This window comes from Megalops cyprinoides, chromosome 6 (assembly GCF_013368585.1).
Source record: "Megalops cyprinoides isolate fMegCyp1 chromosome 6, fMegCyp1.pri, whole genome shotgun sequence".
Lineage (NCBI taxonomy): Eukaryota > Metazoa > Chordata > Actinopteri > Elopiformes > Megalopidae > Megalops > Megalops cyprinoides.
In genome coordinates this window covers 5,305,226-5,324,527 of record NC_050588.1, presented here as the reverse complement: position 1 = coordinate 5,324,527, position 19,302 = coordinate 5,305,226, and the positions used below count along the sequence as shown (strand labels likewise).

Genomic DNA, 19,302 nt, shown 5'->3' with positions numbered 1-19,302 from the left:
CAGGCCTCCAGGCTGAGTGGCACTGTGGCACCCGGCGTGCTGGTTGAATGGGGCTGGGTTGGGGGTGGCGTGGGGGGAGTGCTGGGGTGGTTTGAGGTTGATCTCACAGAGCTGCGCTCATTTCAGGCTCAGACATGCCTGTTTCTCCCAGCTCTGGGGGGCCAAAGACATTAGGCTTGCTCACAGTGCCGTTTCACTTCCTGTCACTCATCGGCCCTGCAGCTTTTGTATACCCAAATCTCTGATTGACAGTCAGTGCCTCCCCTCTGTTCTGAACAATCCCCTACAACAGCTCAAGCCATTCTGCCACTCTATTCACAAGGAGTGGCATTGCAGTATTGCAGCTCTAAATCATAATGCAGTTTCAGAAATCATTGTGCCGTCTGCTTTGTGTGCTCATATGGAATGGATGTAATTCCTTTTTTTTCAAATGTGTCTGGATTCCCACCTGTCGAATCCCTGATTTTTGTGAACTCCAGGCCTTGAAGACTTACCACCAGTACCACACTGACTGTCTAGCTGCCGAGGGGAAGCTCAAGGAAGCCGCCCGATTGGAGGAACGACAGACCGGCAAATCTTCTGACCTGGGCATTGGCCAATCCGGAGGGCAAAGGCGGAGCTCTGTCAGAAAAATGGAGAGACTGATGGAAAAGGTACAATAGTACTTTCCTGTATAATTTATACCATAAGAGAAGTTACCATAAAAAGGTGATACTTATGATTAAATCAAACAGTGTGTGTCAAATGAGCTATAATTGTCAGAAGCATTATGTGCTGTTCAGTACTAGAACATGGCACAAGCTGGTGGTCTGCAAGCTAAATGCCAAAAAGTGTGTGTGTGTGTGTGTGTGTGTGTGTGTGTGTGTGTGTCTGTCTGTCTGTCTGTGTCTATATACAGAGACAGGGAAAAGTCCAGGAGACCCAGCTGAAGTGCACTAAAGCTCGCAATGACTACCTGCTGATCCTGGCTGCCGCCAACGCCTCAATGAACAAGTATTATCTCCAGGACATCTGTACCCTTATTGACGTGAGTATCTTCTTCTGAGTCTTCCTGTTTGTTGATACGCTTAGTGCCTCCCTGCACGTGTGGCTGTGTGTTTTCATGTGAATCTTTCTGTCTTTGGCGAGCTTCTAATTGATGCAGGAACACACTGCATATCTTTCTGTGTGAGAGCCCTCCGGCAGCCTGGCCCTGAACATCAAAAGATCCTTGTATTGTCTCTGTGACGTAGTCGGGAATTAGAAATGTCTACAAGCTAATAGTCTAAATCATTAGTCCATCAGTCATACTCCAGTGCGATGACTTTCTTTCAGTTATTCTCTCTCCATCCAACACAATCTTAAGTTGCTCACTGGCAAAGAGTAGGATACAGTGTAGATATGACCCCAAAAATAGTGTAATCATTGTGTTTGCTACTGTTTACACTAGCTAACTGTCTAGCACTGGGTCACGTAGTAACTACCTACCCAGCTAGATATGCACACAAGCATCTCTGAATCACCAATTTTTAATATTCTCCTGCATCTTTGTTAGTTTGTAGATAATGAGATAGCAGACGGTTAGATAACAAGTCTGTAGTTCTCTTTCCTTGGTCATTTTCCATTTTCCTACACTTGCAACCTGCTCGTAAGAGCATGCAGAATGTGAATAAAATGGGGACTCTAATTTTACATCCAGATCATTTGGTTGACGTTGTAATGCTGAAGCAATGTCTGATTTGATGTATGATCTCTTTGATTCCTTTGAGCCAGGAAATGTTTGAGGGTTTGCATTTCATCCTTCTGTTTAGTACACACAGCACACATGGAACAGTGTCAGTGCATTTCCTGTTTGAACATTTGTATTTGAACCATATTTCAACAAAACTGAACATTTTACTCTTTAATCTCTGCATTTGAAATAAAGGTTATTCTTCCATTTTTAGAAGCAAAAAAAAAAAAAACTACAGATTTAAAGCAAATTCTTTTTAAAGAGCATCTGGGTAATGTTTTAGATGGTGCACAGAATAACTTCCCCTTCACTCACAGGTAGAGCTTTCAGTTTATCTTAGCACGTTTTCTTGCATTTACTCGATACAGCATGTTTTTTTCAAGACATTCATCATTCATTCATTGATTCATTGATTCATTGATTGCGCCCTCCCGATCATCTGAATCGATGAATTAATTACCGACAATTAAAGACAAATTACAGCAATGTTTACATCTGACACTGTCACGTGTTTTATTCAATCGGACTATTTAGAACCGCAGGCAATGTGTGTGAAATGTTGTGCAGGGGCATGTTGGCATCAAAATGTCATTATCTGAAGTTACAAATGAAGATTCGGCAGGTACTTTTCCAGGCGATCCCTATGCAGTTAATCAAACCTAGACAAACCAGTCCTGTCCACAGCTATAAAAATCCCACTTACCACTTCCTTTCAGCATCAGCTGGTCAGGACATCCCTCCTCTACCCCATCGCCCCTCTTTCTTTCCCCTGCTTATGATGAAACATAACATAATTTAACATAATCATTGCATTGTTACCACACATGCAGTCACATTATTGAGATCAACCGTGATATCTTGTAAACATTTCTTTGATTCCACCTGCACCTGAGGAGTGATTCAGTAAGCTACATAAGCTACACAGCAAGGATGACTTTCAAATTGTTAATGATAGTTTTTCCTTGCACAACAAATGAAACAAATATCAAATGTCACATCTGCCGTTTCACCCGTGACTATAGATTTACTATCAGGTATTTTGACCAGATCTTCTCATTTGTTTTTATGCAAATCAGCTGTCCGTGGAAGACAATTCTGATGAAGTTGGTTGGCTGACGGAATTGGCCCATCTATTATTTATCGGTTCAGAAATGCACACAATTTAAGCTTATCCTTTTTTTTCTCCACTATGAAAAATTCTCATCCGCCACAACAACAAACACTGTTGAAAATTTGTATTATAACAAAATTTTGTCCATCATCATTTTCACAGGCAAACAATTCATCGTTTCTTTACTATTACATGAAGTACCATCTGAAAGACAGCATGACACAGACACATTTTGCAAACCTGCTAAATTGACATTCTCCACAATAAATATTGAAGTTATGCTATGGCCATAACATTTACTGTGTTTTGCTGAGTTCCACAATTGGTAGCATGTAGCCTACCACAGTATGGCTCTGAAATGCATAAAATTCAAAAACAGTAAATGAATTCAAAAGTAGCCCTATTATTTTAGCTTCTTAAATTACAAAATTTACCTTTCAAATAAATTATTCAATATTAAAGGAACATTAAAAAGAAATGCCAATTTGGAAAGACTGAAATTGGGCGCATGTTGTTCGTAACGGTCATCTTAATGGATCCTTTTCTTTGCTCTGTCCACTTGGCCAAATTATTATTATTTTTATGTTTTTATTCTTAACTGAACACTAATTTTATAATTAGTCAGATGACTGTGCAGATTGTTAACACTACTGAAGAATGACTAGCTACCGGTACATTTGGAGGATAAATGCCGAAATACAGGGGTCACGTGGTCTACAAAAACTGAGGGCTTTACTCATAGGTTATGTGACTAGTTGCCGTAGCCTACTGACTTGACTGACTAGTATGAGTCAATATCAAGAATTTCATCAAATTAAATCCCACAGTATATAAATTTCAGTCATTTACTTCAGCATTGTGTTTCAAGGAATCTGATAAACTGGCCACTCATGCTTAAGTGAAAGAGCATGTACATAAAGCATTAAGTAATATTAATGCACAGATAAAAGTCCTGCTGTGTAAGATAGATTTGTCTGCTGAAATGTATGAAATGGAAATTCCATCTTCAAAACAACCCCAGCCATTTGAATCAACTTGTGATTTGCCACACTTCTTTTTCTGAATCGCTACATTGTACAATGTGCCTCCGTTTGCTGTATTGATGTGGGATTCTTTTTTCGGGAGCACTCTGTTGCCATGGCAAGCTCTGTTATCGAAGCAGCTTAACTCATGCAGTATCCACACGTTTCTCCCCCCCAGTGTACAGATCTAGGGTACCACCTCTCGCTGTCGCGGGTGATGCGTGGTTTCCTGTCCAGTCGCAACCGGATCCAGGAGAACTTGAAGAATGGGCTGCAGCAACTGGACAGTGCAGTGACCGGACTCGACCAAAGCCACGACAGAGACGCTCTGTTGCAGGCCCACAACACCACGTTCTGCCTGCCCTTCCGCTTCCAGTACCTGCCCCACGAGGGCGACCAGGTACCGAGAGAGCGCCACCCAGCTGACCACTGCTGACTGATTTAAAAATCACAACAAGGCCCAGGACCGGGCCTATGGGGGTGCACTGCATCCCCAGATGGACCTCAGTGCACCCCCCAGTTGTCTCCATATATCCCAATAGATACATAGTATTTATGACTTTTTGTACCCCCCTGTGGTTTCATTTGCACCCCTCTGTATTTTCTCCTGATGCCGGGCCTTACAAGGCCACATCAGAAAACTGAATCAACACCAGCACATAAAATACTTTACCTTTTTTAAACGTCATATTTCAGTTCCAATAATGTAAGGGATTGTAAACAATCCTTAAGGCTTGGCCTTGGCAGACCCCTAATTTCAAACCTTAGGGACAGATTTACTAGAATGACAGGTGCGATGTAAGAAAATGCAGGTTCAGAGTGGTCACAGTCAGCATGGAGTTACAGACTTGTTAAGTAAAAGTAGAAAATTATGCAGTCACTCAAACGACACACCCTATAGTTGCAGTTAGCGACATATATTACAGTGTGCAATTGACAGCACCTCACGAGGACTGAGTCATGAGGAAAATGCAAAAACAAACATTTTTCGAGGACAATTATGAAACGGTATTGTGATGATGAAATAAGACATAGAAACACAGAAATTAGAATCTTATAATGTGTATGGTTAAGTTGCTCTTCTTAATATAACAAGTGGACAACCTGAAGAAAAACTGATTGCACAATAGCCAATGCGGGTGCATTCGTGAAAATGTGGTTAGTTGTGAATAGTGTGTAAATCTAATGGCCTAAATTTGCAAATCCTATTTCTGTTTCAGATTTTCATCCCAGTAATACATATACACAAGAACGAATTGCATATTCATCAAGGTCAAAGGCTCAGGATACCTGCAATACGCACCAAATCCATTAGGAAATCATTAGTGTCTGTGTTTTTCTTGGCCTTGGTGTTAGAAAATGTGTTTGGCCTTGGGCTTGGTTTCATTCTCTTGAGGTTGGTCGGATTTAGTGTAATTATGTCTTTGATTCCAGATTGGCTCTGTGTTCAGATGGTCTTTGTCTCCACTTGGTCTTGAACTTGGTCTTACAGCCTTACACTCTTGACTCTTGGTCTTAGACATAACTAGTGCTTGAGTGAAGACCACTCTTTGTTGGCATTAAGCTGTGCATGCCCTGACCCCTGTCAAACTGAATCGATTTGTTAAGTACAGAACAAGGCAGGGTGTGAAATTTTGGGGGGCCTCTGGAAAAATCTTTAAAAAATTAGTTGTCACTTGCAATTGTCACTAAAAATGGTTTTTAACCCTTAAACCCCGACAGACGCAGTCTGCGTCCAAATTCCCATCTCTTCTTCTTGGCTGAATTGCTCACGAAGTATTCATCGCTAATGATGCTAGTTGCTTGTCTATACGTCATCCAATGGATGTCTATACTTCATCCAATGATTCAGTGAGAATCAAGACATCAGTGAATAAAACAATGGCATTTATTTCCGTTAGGCACTAAGCACATATTTTTTTCAAATTGCTAAGTCATGTTAACGATATAAGCCTTGGTGATGTGTGTGCAAAGCTTGTATAGCCTAGTTGATTGCCTTGGCTTGCATCCATGAAATCTTGTATATTGCGTATTGAGTCTGTGTAAGACTTCAGCATAACACTGGAGCACTAGGTAGGGGCATACCTAGCAACACTCCTGTTTTTCTCGGGTTTCTCCCGTATTTCTCCCGTATTTCCCGTAAGGCCATCTCCCAGCGCCCTCCCGTTTTGTTGTTTCTCCCGGGAAACTCCCATAATTTCCATGGCAAACTTTATTATGAATAATCGTCATACACGGATCCATAAGTTTTGTATGTTTGTCTGACATTACCCAAGTTGCCAGATCGTCTACACACACAATCCACACACTACATACAATTATTTATTTACTTATGTATTTACTATCCACAACCCCCCTGCTGAAAAAAACCTCCTGTATTTTGAAGCCTAAATGTTGGTAGGTATGGGGAGGGGGAACCCCCCCAATTGCAACCAGGTATTTCGCACACTGGAACAAGGTATTGCTTTCTAAAAAATGTTTCACCCAGAATTCAAACAGAATATAAGGACCTTGAGTCACTTGTGAAAGGCTCTGATTTGTTTCACACAAGCATAACATGATTTGCTCATTTCATGTGATTTCTAGTCATTGTGGGGTACGCAATCCATCGAGACATCTGTGTGTCTGTGTGACTGTATCTTTGCTACTCCTCTTGCTCCTCTTCCACCTCTGTGAAAGCTCTGTCTGTTCAAGCATGACATAAGTGTGGGCGTGTCCTCCATGTGTCCGTCACAGGTGTGCGAGGTGAGTGCGGAGTGCCAGGTGAGGTACGAACTAGAGACCCGATTCCAGCAGCTGCAGTCCAGGCTGGCCTCTGTCACCCTGGAAACGGAAGAGGTACTTATTCATGAGTGTATTTCTTTCTTTGCCAGACGACCCTGTTTGGAGATCTTAACTGAGCATCAGAAAGTTCAGTCCACAATCAATGGCAATTAAGCAAGTGCAAGGCAACCAGAGCAATTCTTTTAGCAACTAAAACCACCTAAGAAGGCAGCACTGTGCTATTATCTACTGTCAGGAGCAAGCCCGCTAACAGCTACTACTTGCATTCGTAAATGCAATAACTAATATGCTGACTACAGTCAATCAATCAGTACAAATTTATTTGTTAAAGTATGTTTTACTGGACAGTACTGGAACAAGGACATTTTCCAGAGGGAATTTGAAAACTAGAGAACCCAGCACTGATTATGGAAAAAACTGGAAAATTACTTCCCCAGGAAAAAGCGGTCAAAAAAACACTCCTTGCAAAGTGGAAAAGAAAACAGTGCAATAGAACTCAATGAAGGATTGTAAATGAAAATGTCCCCCAGCTCACCACAGAAAGCCATAGCTGTTCAGTGGTTGGAAGGGTGGGTGTTGCCAGGATATGGCAGGTTATGTGTTGGGCCCTTCCATCCACTAGTAGCAAGGGGATTTCAGGTTTTTCTATACAAGGATGGCAAAAGATGGATAAATTTCAAGAGATCTGGGTCAGCTGTATCCTCAGATCTTTCATAAGGAGATTGAAAATTAGTAAGTTACCATTCAGGTTGAGTTTTCTATAGCAGTTATCGGAATTCATAAGCAGGAAATCAGTTATCATCCAAACTCTTATCTCTCAAAGACTTGATTTCAGTCTAGAGATCTGTAGACACCAAGTGTCACTGTTCCCTAGAATTGTGTATGGTATGTGTGTTAAAGAAAATTAAATATTTATGATTAGTGTACAAGTAGAAACATTTTAAACAACAAAAGACTGCACTTTGTGGGACACTGTACTTATCAAGTGAAAGACTCTTCATTGAGTGCAAATTAAAATTGGATCAGTATGATCTAAACTGGGATAGTGCACTTCTTTTAACAGTGCTTTGAGGTCCATTCAAAAAGATCTGGTGCCTCAGGTCAAGAAGCACTACTGTACAGAGAAAGCTGCAGTCAACAAAAATACATCATTGATAACCTAAGAAATGGTTCTGTGCCATAATAAGGTTATAAAACCTAAATGAAGTGTCTCAAAGATATCATTTGACATTGGGAAAACCAAAACGGCTTGAGCAGTAAGTTTCTCTAATGTGTTTGTAAGAAAGTGAAATTCAATAATACTAATAATAACATCTTCAATGTCTAAAAGAGATATAAGTGTCAAATGAAAACAACAATGTACAAGTTCAAATACAGTATAATTCCCAAATAAAGAATAGCATGTTAGTGACGGTAACACAGATCTTAAATTGATATAGCATAATATTTATGATTTTAACACATAAAAACTGACTATAATATCAAATAGAAGCACTGCAAATTCAAATATAATTAGCAATTTCTGGTTGACTAACAGTCTGCCTGACAAGCTATGTTTCCATTACAATGTTGAGAATTTTCCATTGTGTTAAAAACAATACCTTATAACACACAATAACGAATTGTTTGCAATGGCGATGATGTAATCCTTTGTACAAAAGAATGGTGGACTTTTTAAGGCATTTAATGTGCAGAGTAAATTAACTGTGAATTACAATGGATTTCAGTTATTTGAGTTATTTGGCATTTTCCCTTACTCACTAAAAACTTTTTTATGTTAAAAACAACTTTTTTGTGTGCATAATGGCCTTTTCCATTAGGCATGTCACACAAAAACTGAAAATTGACTTCTTAAAGTAGCATAAACTCACACTAATGGCAACATAGTGATTGATATATACAAAAGGCCATTACAAAACTCCATTACAGCGCATAGCCTGAGAACAGCAAGTTTCAGGGAGGGGCGTGGGGCACAGCGACACATCAAGCAGTATTATTACACAATATTACTTTGACACACTCAAGCCTATTTCCATTCTACACCTGTTTCCCGTATTACAACCAATGATGGGGCACCCCTAATACCCCGCTGCTCTCCCTTCTCACAGGTCAGCAAAACGCTCCGGGCCACTCACGCCGCCCTCCTGGACAGCGTCTGCGACGACGACTGCAACCCTACCCCTGATCACACCACCTCCCAGTCACAAGAGGGTGCCGGCGAGGCCCCCAGCAGCAAGCTCAGCTTGGTCAAGCGCAGAGCCAACCTGCAGGAGACAGAGAGCTACTACTTCACGGTGAGGGTTTTGGCCACTGGAGACCGGGCGTGGGTTCCAAAACCCTGCTACTCCATGGGGTCAGAGGAAATAAAGTGATGAATGTAACTATTTAGAACGATGATGAGGATGAATATGAGGGGGGCGAGGAGGAAGGTGAATGTTGTTATAGCAGTGCTACTAATGCGCTTTATGTTTCTTCACTGAAAGAAAGTGAAGGAGCAGCTGAGTGGCAGTTCCCTCATCTCCAAACTTCAGGCCAAACACGACCTGCTGAAGGAGGCCATAACGAAAGGTACACCTCACCCCTGCTCAGCCCTGCTGCATGCAACGTGGCAACAAGCAGATAACAGCAAATTTATATTTCCAATTATATTATATTTTACTGTTTATGTTTGACTCCCTTATACAGGACAATTTTAAGTTCATTTAAAGTGTTTTTCAGTAAATACAAACAGAGCAGTACAGTGCAGTTCAGCAAAAGCGTTGTAGACATCAGTATTTGACAAATGTTCATTTTCATCATTGTGATCGTTATCTCTCTTTCTCTGTTTCGCCCTCTCTCTTTTCACTTCCTCTTCCTCCTTCCAGCTGAAGCGATTGACAGCGACCCCTCCAGGTAAACAAACACTGTGACCTCAATTGCTGTGTTGTCCTCCGTTGTCCTCTCTCCTCAGTATCCAGTTGCTATAACAGATGTAGTTTTCTTTCATAATCTACTGCAGTAGGAGACCGGCAGTGGAGTAGGAGTAGGAACTGCTGTGTCTGGGACCAACCTCAGAGCCAATTGGCTGTGGTCATAGCCTGAGAACAGGTCTGATTCTAAAACCGGTGCAGGGGTGCAAGTATGGCTAATGCCCATGGTTATAACAATGCAGCAAGTCAATCAAGAGTTTTACAGTCGTCCCAAAGCACTGTACATATAGCATAGTGTGTTTTCTCTAGGGAAAAACCCAGGCTAATACAAGAAAAGCTGGTAAATTGTCCCTTGACCCCAAGTGGTCAAGAGACCCCTGGAAAATAATCATGGAAAAGATAGCATTGGCATTACACATAAGAAGGCATCAGTTCTTCTCAACAGTTCATCAGGGGAACAGTCATGAAACGGTGGAACCGAACATTCATAAAGGGGAACAGTTATGTTTTCACAGCCTGTGGCTAGTCCTCAAGTCCCCATCACTTGTGTTCTGTATTACTATGCCCCGCTGTCTCAGTATGTGCAGTATGACTGTGAGTAGGAGGCCATTCAGTACCGCTGACTACACTGGTGTGGTGGTGAGTGCTATGATGCAGCTACACATACCATAATACGATCACTGTATTATAAGCTGTGTGGTGAGCCGCAGTGGTTCCACTGGGATTGTGGAGGAGGCTTGTCAGTTTCACAGTGGTTTATGTCCTGCTGTGTGATTTGTCATGTTTCGGGGTAGAAGATTATATGTATCACAAACACAGAAGGCAGGATGTCCTCCCCCCTATACCTTGTGCAGCTGGTAAAATACTGTGTGATCTGAGTCTTAGAAGTCCAGTCAGCTTCAGGTTTTTGGTTTTGCTTTTCATTCTGTTCTCACAGCAATATTTTAAATTTATTTCACTAAATGCTGAACTCAAAAGATTGTCTAAAAAACAAAAATGTTTGCTCAAATGTGTCATTCAAAGGTTTGAAAAGAACTGCAATGCAGTAGCTGGTGTCTGTTTTCAAAATTCATACTTGTGTGCTCTATTTACATAAAGTGATGTAGATGACTGAATGCTTTTGATTTGAGACCGGTGTTGGATTTGAAGGTGTGTGTCTGTGTGTGTGTGTTTCCCTGTACAGGTGTGTGTGTGTGTGTGTGTGTGTGCGTGCACGTGTGCAGATGTGTGAGCGAGAAAGGCACAGTGTCACAGTAGACTGCTCCCATATATTCCCAGAACGCAATCCAGTAGGTCAGTGCGCGTGCGGAAGGCGCGGCCCTGTTCCCAGTACAACCACAAACTCTTCGCCGGAGACATGCTCTCCTTCATCCAGGTACCCCCCACTGCAACTCGCCGGATGCCCCGCCGGCCTGCCCTCCAGCCTCATCCTCCACTCTACTGCTGTGTGCCTGAAACCGCCCCGTCCACTGACCGTCTGTCTCTCTGTCTGAGGACGGCCTGCCCTCCCTGCCCACGCGGGTGTGCTGACCTGGGTACACATCCACTGCAACTTAGGCTTGGCTAAAACCAAAAATTCCTTACTGCACTCTGGTATGACAGAAATACCAGCCTGCCATCAGGAAGCGCCATTAGTGCATATTTAAAATGGAGCTGTTTGTCCATAGGCGCGTATCTGCTCAGTCAGAGTAGACCAATCGGATGGCAGCACACCTGTGTGGGCCGTGAATGCTACTGCCATCTACTGTTTTCGTCTCTGTAGCTTGAGGCAGCTGACTGCCGAATCCTGCCCTCTTTTTTGGGGGAATATCACATACCATCGCTAGATAGTGTCCTGCGGTATACTGCAACTGTTCTCCAGCTCATTGCCAAATAACGTTCTGCCGTTATTCAACACACTGATGCTGCACTGACTGAATCTCTCTGCCATATACTGTCCTGCTCTCCACTGAAATCTCCTGTGCAATGCACTGCCAAACAGAGAATCCCACTGCCAAGCGTTCTCCTGTGGCGTACTGCAATGTTATTGCCATCTGCTCTTCTTTCACCAGATACCGGCTCTCTCTCTCTCTCTCTCTCTCTCTCTCTCGACAGGGTGTGGCACACTGTAGCGTGCTGCTGTCTGTTGCAGTGTCACTGCGGTTTGCTGTAGTCTACTGTCCACATCCTGCTCTATGGTGGCCAGTCACACTTTATTTAAGTGGACAACAAGTCTATGTAATCTATGTAATGTAATCGTTGGAATCACTTGAGTGAGACCTGGGAAACCACAAACAGCTACCATGTTGCTATGATAAACAACACACACTAGGCAACAAATACTTGTTTGCTGTTTGTACAGTAAAAATAAAGGGTGGGTTTGGAGCTGGGTGAAGAGTTAACCCATATTGTCAGCTTTGTTATCTAACGAAAAAGTGAATCATATTTTGAATTCGATGCCATGAAGCCAGTGACAGGAGACCACTTACATGAGTTTATTTGTTACTATGCAAAACAATGTGTGCATCCATTGACAGCGATTATATAGCCGTGTTGTCCACTTAATGTAATGTGGGACCTCAGCACCAAACACAGCCCTGCTCTGCTGCTTCACGTCTAACCCTCTCTCTCTCTCTTCTGTCTGTATGTCTCCCTCTCTGTGGACATGTCTGTCTGTCCCTTGCCCCGCCTCTTGCTCTGTCCATCTGTCTGTCTCCCTTCTCTCCTCTGCCTCCTCTCCCTGTCTCTCTCTGCTCTGCTGGATGTGTCCGCTAGGAGGAGAAGGAGAATGTCTAGGACGCAGGTACAGCTCTCTCTGTGCGTGCGTGTGTCTGTGTGTCCGTATGTTGGAGCCCTATTGTGTCAGCGCTAAGCTATATCACATATGTCGGTGTTTTCTAAATCTTAGTCATGGGGACCCACTGTAATTGCTGGCTTCATTCCAACAGAGCTCCTAATTAAATGTGCGACTTATCATTCAAACAATCAATTTAAAGTAATTAAGTGCAACAACTAACAAGCTGGACAACTCTTAAAGAGGGTACTAAGCTATATAACTTCTTTAATTTTTGTAATTTGTTGAGGATACACAACCCAGAAAACATGAGCATGAGCATATTATGAAACAAGCAAAAGAAAAAAATACCTGTTAGTAAAATTGTGAAGATGGTCACCATTTAATTACTAAAACAAAGAGCTCGGTGGGAATGTTTTAATGGGAATGTTTGAAGATATTTGCTCTGGAGAGCTGAAAGGGGAAACGCTGATGTATGTGTCTTTCTGTTTGGGCAACATTCCCTTTTTTTAATTCTTGTACTCTCATCCCCTCCCCATCTCTCTGCGTCTCCCAGAGCTCAGGACAGCCAATCCCCCTAGTGGTGGAAAGCTGCATTCGCTTCATTAACCTTCACGGTGAGCCAACAGAACAGCAGAGTAATGCACCACAGCACACATACTGTGCTGTGATCCACACTTAGGCTTCTGCCAGATGCTCTTATCCACACTGACCTACCAAAGGTACAAAGGTACATAACATAAGGCCAAATGAACAACACATGTACATTCATAAAACATCTGCATGACCAAATCTGTACATCTGTTAGTTCTTTTGTAACCATTGCTGTACTGAATAAATGCTTCAAGGGTCAAAAATTCAGCAAATATACCCATGCATGTGCCTGCTCAGTGAAGGACCCTGTATTGACCTAAACACTGCAAAACACAGTATGCACTAAAGGTAGGTACTCAAATGCACTTTTTGAGTAACTGTAGAACTGAATGATTCCTGTGCTATTAAAGAAAGCGGAACTATAGACATATAGCTTTACTTCATGTCATCATGCTCACCCATACATTTAAAAGGAACAAACCATCTCCTCTACTACTATTTCTGTTTCTTAAAGGCAAATAATAATACACTTTATGACCCCTAGTGAATTAGTGAATGCATTAATAACTCTCAAAAGTGAAGACTTCTTAGTGCGAGTGAAATTTACCTTGAAGTAATTACCACCCCATGTCCTCTTTTTCTGCTGACAGAACTCATCTTGAAATGGCTTCTGTAGTTCAATTAATTAATCCCTTTTAAAAATGTGAAAGGCTGTAACAGGGATTAATAAAGTGTATTTAAACATGCAGAGTACTGGTGATGTGTTGAGTGCTGTGTTGGTCTGAACATTATACAGTTGTGCTGCTCAAGGTATTTATCAGACTATATTTTTGTTGTGTTGTTTATGTGTTTTGTGTGTGTGTGTGTGTGTGTGTGTGTGTGTGTGTGTGTGTGTGTGTATCACCAGGTCTGCACCATGAGGGGATCTTCCGAGTGCCTGGCTCCCAGAGCGTGGTCAACCACATCAGGGATGCCTTTGAGAGAGGTAGGAACATTCCTGCGGTCGTTTTCCTGTTGATGCTGCGATTTCTCGCATTTTTAACTTTGACTGCCAGTGCACACAGACGTAAAGGTCACCCTCACAAGTCACACTCTGATCATGGATCCGAAAACTCTGAATCCTACCATTATGTGCAAAAAGCTGAAACTTATCCAGGATAAGTGTTTTTGGGCAGCTGGAATGCTTGAGATATGCAGGTCAGGGATCTCTGTACTAATGCCCAAGGGCCTAATACAGGCCAGTGTCCGATTGAGTCATGTCCCCCAAAGAGTTACATTAAATCCATAAATGTATATCTCTTCAATATATTTTAAAGGTGCTACCATCCTATGGCCCACATTCAGTCCCAGCTGTGTCATTAGCTGAGCATGATTGGAAGTCTACTTTGGTGAAACAAGTTGGCTTTGTTGTCCTGAGGATTGGGGTGGGTATGTAAGCAGAGGGTGTTCATCTCATTGCTCTGAGGCACTGTGCAATTCCTCAGGTGCCTGCTAGTTATTTGGATGACATCAGTGGAGTGGCACCTAACCTCCAATGGCACCCACTCTGCTCAAGCGCGCCATTTGACTCGTAATGCAAAAAACAACTGCTGGCTGCATGTGAGTGTATCAGAGGTGGTCAGGGTGAGACAAGCCTACTACGGTATACTATAGGCTATTCCAAATTAGGGTTATGTAAAGGGGTAAACGAATTTAAAAAGATGTTCCCATCTCAGTGGGATCTCCTGCTCTAGCACAGTGGCATTTGATGTGCGACTCTCCTGGCAGTTGGTAAACCAGGAACTGAGTCTGAATATATTGCGACGGCAGACGGTGATATTGTCCTATATTGCACAATGTGTCTGGCCTCTTCCCTTCGGCCTTGTTGCGGCACTGGCATTCTCTTTTCATTTACAGTTAGTGCAAGTTCTTCTCAGCTTTCTGATCCCTATGTATGTGGTTTGACTTTCTGTCTTGTGTAATGGAAATATGTCAATGATATGTAGATGACATTATACGTATACAGAAATATTTATTTCTGCAGCTGAAGTTGTTGCAGGTTGATGGCTTTTCCCCAGGTGGCTGAGTTTTCTGGCTTTTCAGTTCCCTCTGGAAAACAGAGCCTGTTGCGCGTTGGGATGATACAGTTCTGCCATAACAAATTCATTGCTACTGAAGGATTGATTGAGGGACTAATGGATGGATTGGCTGATCTCATGCTGTACGCTGGTTGTGCAGGAGAGGACCCCCTGACGGACAGTGACTGTGACATCGATTCGGTGGCCGGAGTGCTGAAGCTGTACTTCAGAGGGCTGGAGAAGCCACTCTTCCCAGAGGAGAGCTTCAGCCAGCTCATGGAATGTGTCCGTAAGACGCCATACACACACTCTCCGCTCTCTGTGTGCCCCACGCTGTCTGTGTGTGTGTGTGTGTGTGTGTGTGCGTGTGTGTGTGCGTGTGTGTGAGTGTGTGTGTGTGCGTGTGTGTGTGAGTGCGTGTGTGTGTGAGTGTGTGTGTGTATGCATCCATGCATGCAAGCATATTCTCAGCTCATTATCTGTGCCTGTGAGCCCATCCTGATGCACCGTTGCTTATATTTGGTGCCATGTGACCCTCCTTCTCTCCCTCAGAGATAGAGAATGAGACAGAGAGAGCTGCCCGCATAAAGTCAATCATCACCTCCTTCCCTCGGCCCATCGTCATAGTCATGAGATACCTGTTCGCCTTCCTCCACCAGTGAGTAAAATCACCTCTCCACCCTTCTCATCCTGTCCTCTCTCTTCCTCTCTCTGCCTCTCTCTGTGTCTGAGCTAGATGATGAGCAGGGTGGAGACAGATCTGGGATAGTTTGTTTTCCTGACTTAGGAGGAAAAAACTTGAATAAGGACCTGAGGTTGTGAGGTCTGGTTAAAGTCTGCCTTCTGCTGGTCAAACACGCCTAATTTGGTATGACTGACATTTCTGATGACATCACTGACGCAGGCTGTTAAACACTTCAGGATCTTCTACTGCACACTTTATGTACTCTATACCATCCTTTTACATATACGTGACAGAACAACTGAAGTACTACATATTGCTACATGCTACATGTGACACTCAAATTTCCTTCGGGATTAATAAAAGTATTTCTTATTCTTATTCTTATTCTTATTATGGAAGCATTGATTTATGCATGTGTCAGTATTGATATTGTTATTTTTCAGAAATGTACCAGTATAGTGCAGGACACTCAGAGGGAATATTGATTTGTGTATGTATGTCGTGTGTGTGCGTTTGTGTGTGTGTGTCTGTGTGTGTGCGCGTGTGCGCATATTTCTGTCCGTGCTTACACGCATTGCGTGTGCAGCGTGTCTCAGTACAGTGACGAGAACATGATGCAGCCCTACAACCTGGCCGTGTGCTTCGGGCCCAGCCTCCTGAGGGGGGCGGAGACGGGCGATGCCGTCACCCTGCAGCCCCAGATCAACGCCCTGGTCAAGACAATGATCCTCCAGCATGAGGTCATCTTCCCCGGCCAGGGCGAGCTCCCGGGCCCCGTCTATGAGAAGTGCATGACTCTGGAGCAGGAGTACTGGTGAGAGGAAGAGTGTGCCGGCAGAGGCGGGGGAGGGGGTGGGGTCTGCTCCGGGGGGCTATCGGGTGACCTGACTGGTGTGCTGTTGCTCTTCTGTGTTTCTGCAGTGAGCCAATCACGGAGGAGGGGGAAGGGGAGTCAGAACACTTACACAGCGAGGATGGTAAGAGCACATACTTATTCACATGTACAGACCGGCTGTATGTGATTATGGGTAAGGGGGTGTTGGACTGAACAGGAACTAGGGCAGTATCATTGCAGGGCTTTCTGTATAAAGCCACCTGCAATATTTGGATATTTATTGTACAATATGTGACTTTCTTGTCCCTTAACTGTTAAACCACTCACCATGCCAATCACAATCTGAAGGAACTGGATCAGCATATAACCAAACTCCCCCTGGTGGGTACATATACTCAGTGACCACTTTATTAGGTACACCTCTCTAATACTGGATAGGACCCCCTTTGCCCCTAGAATGGCCTGAATTCTTTGTGGCATGGATTCAACAAGGTGCTGGAAACATTCCTTAGAGATTCTGCTCTATGCTGACATGCATCATGTAGTTGCTGCAGATTTGTCGGCTGCATATTTATGCTGCGAATGTCCCACTCCACCACATCCCAAAGGTGCTCTATTGGATTGAGATCTGGTGACTGTGGAGGCCACTGGAGTACAGTCAGCTCATTGTCATGTTCCTGGAACCAGTTTGAGATGACGTGTGCTTTGTGGCATGGCACGTTATCCTGCTGGAAGTAGCCATTACAAAATGGGTATACCGTGGTCATAAAGGGATGCACATGGCCAGCAACAATACTCAGGTAGGCTGTGGCATTTAAATGATCCACAATTGGTATTAAGGTGCCTAATGTGTGCCAAGAAAATGTTCCCCACACCATTACACCACCACCTCCAGTCTGAACCGTTGACACAAGGCAGGATGGATCCATGGATTCATGTTGTTTACGCCAAATTCTGACCCTACCATCTGCATGTCGCAGCAGAAATCGAGATTTGTCAGACCAGGCAATGTTTTTCCAATTGTCTACTGTCCAGTTTTGGTGAGCCTGTGCCCACTGTAGCCTCAGTTTCCTGTTCTTAGCTGACAGGAGTGGTACCCAGAGGGGTTTTCTGCTGCTGTAGCCCATCCACCTCAATGTTCGATGTGTTGAATGTTCAGAAATGCTTTTCTGCATAGCACTGTTGTAACGTGTGATTATTTGGGTTACTGTCGCCTTCCTGTCAGCTTGGACCAGTCTGGCCATTCTCCTCTGACCTCTGTCATTAACAAGGCTTTTTCGCCCACATAACTGCCGCTCGCTGGGTGTTTTTTGTTATTTGCACCATTCTCTATACACTCTAGAGACTGTTGTGCATGAAAATCCCAGGAGATCAGGAGATTCTGAGATACTCAAACCACCCCATCTGGCACCAACAATCATCCCACAGTCAAAGTCACTTAAATCAGATTTCCTACCCATTCTGATGTTTGGTCTGAACAGCAACTGAACCTCTTGACTATGTCTTTGTGCTTTTATGCATTGAGTTGCTGCCAGATGATTGGCTGATTAGATATTTGCATCAACGAGCAGGTGTACAGGTGTACCTAATAAAGTGGTCACTGAGTGTATGTTAAAGTGGTTTAGAGTCCAGATTTCATGTTTTGATATCAATCATGTTGCATGTTGTGACGGTTGCTGATTTTTAACATGGAAGCTGAATTTTGGCACCATCAAATTTCAGTGGCAATGCTTCATGTCATCTCTTGTGCTATGTTTTGTTTTGTCTGCTTTTGCAGAGTGGGATGCGGTGGCCATGTTTGATTACAATGCCCGCACTCCAGCAGAGCTGTCATTTAAGCAGGGCGATCACCTCCTACTGCATAGCAAGGCCTCTTCTGACTGGTGGAGAGGTGAAGTGGGTGGAGTCAAAGGGCTCATCCCACACAAGTACATCAGCGTAACTGAAGGGTGAGTTGAGCAGTCGGTTCACCTTTCTGCTCCACTTCACATCAACAGAACACAGTATTTCATTCCTTGTGTCATTGGGGTACTTCTCTGAACTGCATTTGCCACTACCCATTTCATCTGTGAGGGCCACACATCAAGGTAATGGCTGCCAATTTTTAGTACCTTAATAGTCACCCTCATATCCACAGTCCCCTGTGAACACCCAGGTCCAGTGTAAACCTGTTAAAAGGTTACAGTTGCAACAGGGCAAACTCTGACATGTATTTATGGTGGCCCTATTTACACATACTGCCAAGCAGTATGTTGCAATGAACAAAAACACACTGAACCTCACTTCCCCGTTCAACTATGGACACAAAGAAAGTTTGACAAAAAGAGGAAATAGATGCTTAACCCTTAACTCAGTCACCCAGGTGATGAGGTGTGTGACCAGGGTGGCTAATTTGAGTTTCCCTTTGTGCAGACTGACAGACTGCAGACTGTTTTGCTAAATCTAGACTTTAATATATGACTTTGGAAGTATGGCATGAATGTAACAGTGTAAAAGAAAGAGTAACATGCCATGTCCTTGCCTCTCACTCCCTCTGTTCCTCCTGCAGGGCGGTTCGCAGGCAGGAGAGAGCGAGGAGGGAAGAAGGGAGAGGGGGAAGCACTGGGAATCTAAACGATGATCAGCAACTTGCCGAACACAGCACCCGGTAACCACAGGACTCTGTTTACTGTCTGGCCCTGTCCTGGATCTAGAGCTACTAGACCAGACATCCACATGCACGCTAATCAGGCAGCCACGGTGTGAAAGGGAGAGCATTTCATATCTGCAATTAGAACTGCTTGTAATAAGTGATGTTAGATGTAATTGTAATTAGGAATTA

General features: G+C 43.5%; 1 protein-coding gene across 3 annotated transcripts in view; it reads left to right on the top strand.

The window, feature by feature from the left end:
- Nucleotides 1–19,302, top strand: part of arhgap4b (Rho GTPase activating protein 4b) — a 36,661-nt gene that overhangs the window by 11,809 nt on the left and 5,550 nt on the right. For 2 of the 3 annotated variants that reach the window (XM_036530604.1, XM_036530602.1), the window contains exons 6-21: nt 480–653; nt 899–1,027; nt 4,023–4,244; nt 6,581–6,682; nt 8,737–8,922; nt 9,112–9,196; nt 9,493–9,520; nt 10,816–10,912; nt 12,867–12,927; nt 13,812–13,889; nt 15,122–15,250; nt 15,514–15,619; nt 16,233–16,460; nt 16,568–16,623; nt 18,259–18,430; nt 19,030–19,128. In XM_036530604.1, the coding sequence (XP_036386497.1) occupies nt 480–653; nt 899–1,027; nt 4,023–4,244; nt 6,581–6,682; nt 8,737–8,922; nt 9,112–9,196; nt 9,493–9,520; nt 10,816–10,912; nt 12,867–12,927; nt 13,812–13,889; nt 15,122–15,250; nt 15,514–15,619; nt 16,233–16,460; nt 16,568–16,623; nt 18,259–18,430; nt 19,030–19,128 (1,952 nt within the window). Of the gene's footprint in view, nt 1–479; nt 654–898; nt 1,028–4,022; nt 4,245–6,580; nt 6,683–8,736; nt 8,923–9,111; nt 9,197–9,492; nt 9,521–10,815; nt 10,913–12,291; nt 12,320–12,866; nt 12,928–13,811; nt 13,890–15,121; nt 15,251–15,513; nt 15,620–16,232; nt 16,461–16,567; nt 16,624–18,258; nt 18,431–19,029; nt 19,129–19,302 lie in introns of all 3 variants that reach the window. The other variant, XM_036530605.1, reaches the window with a different exon arrangement.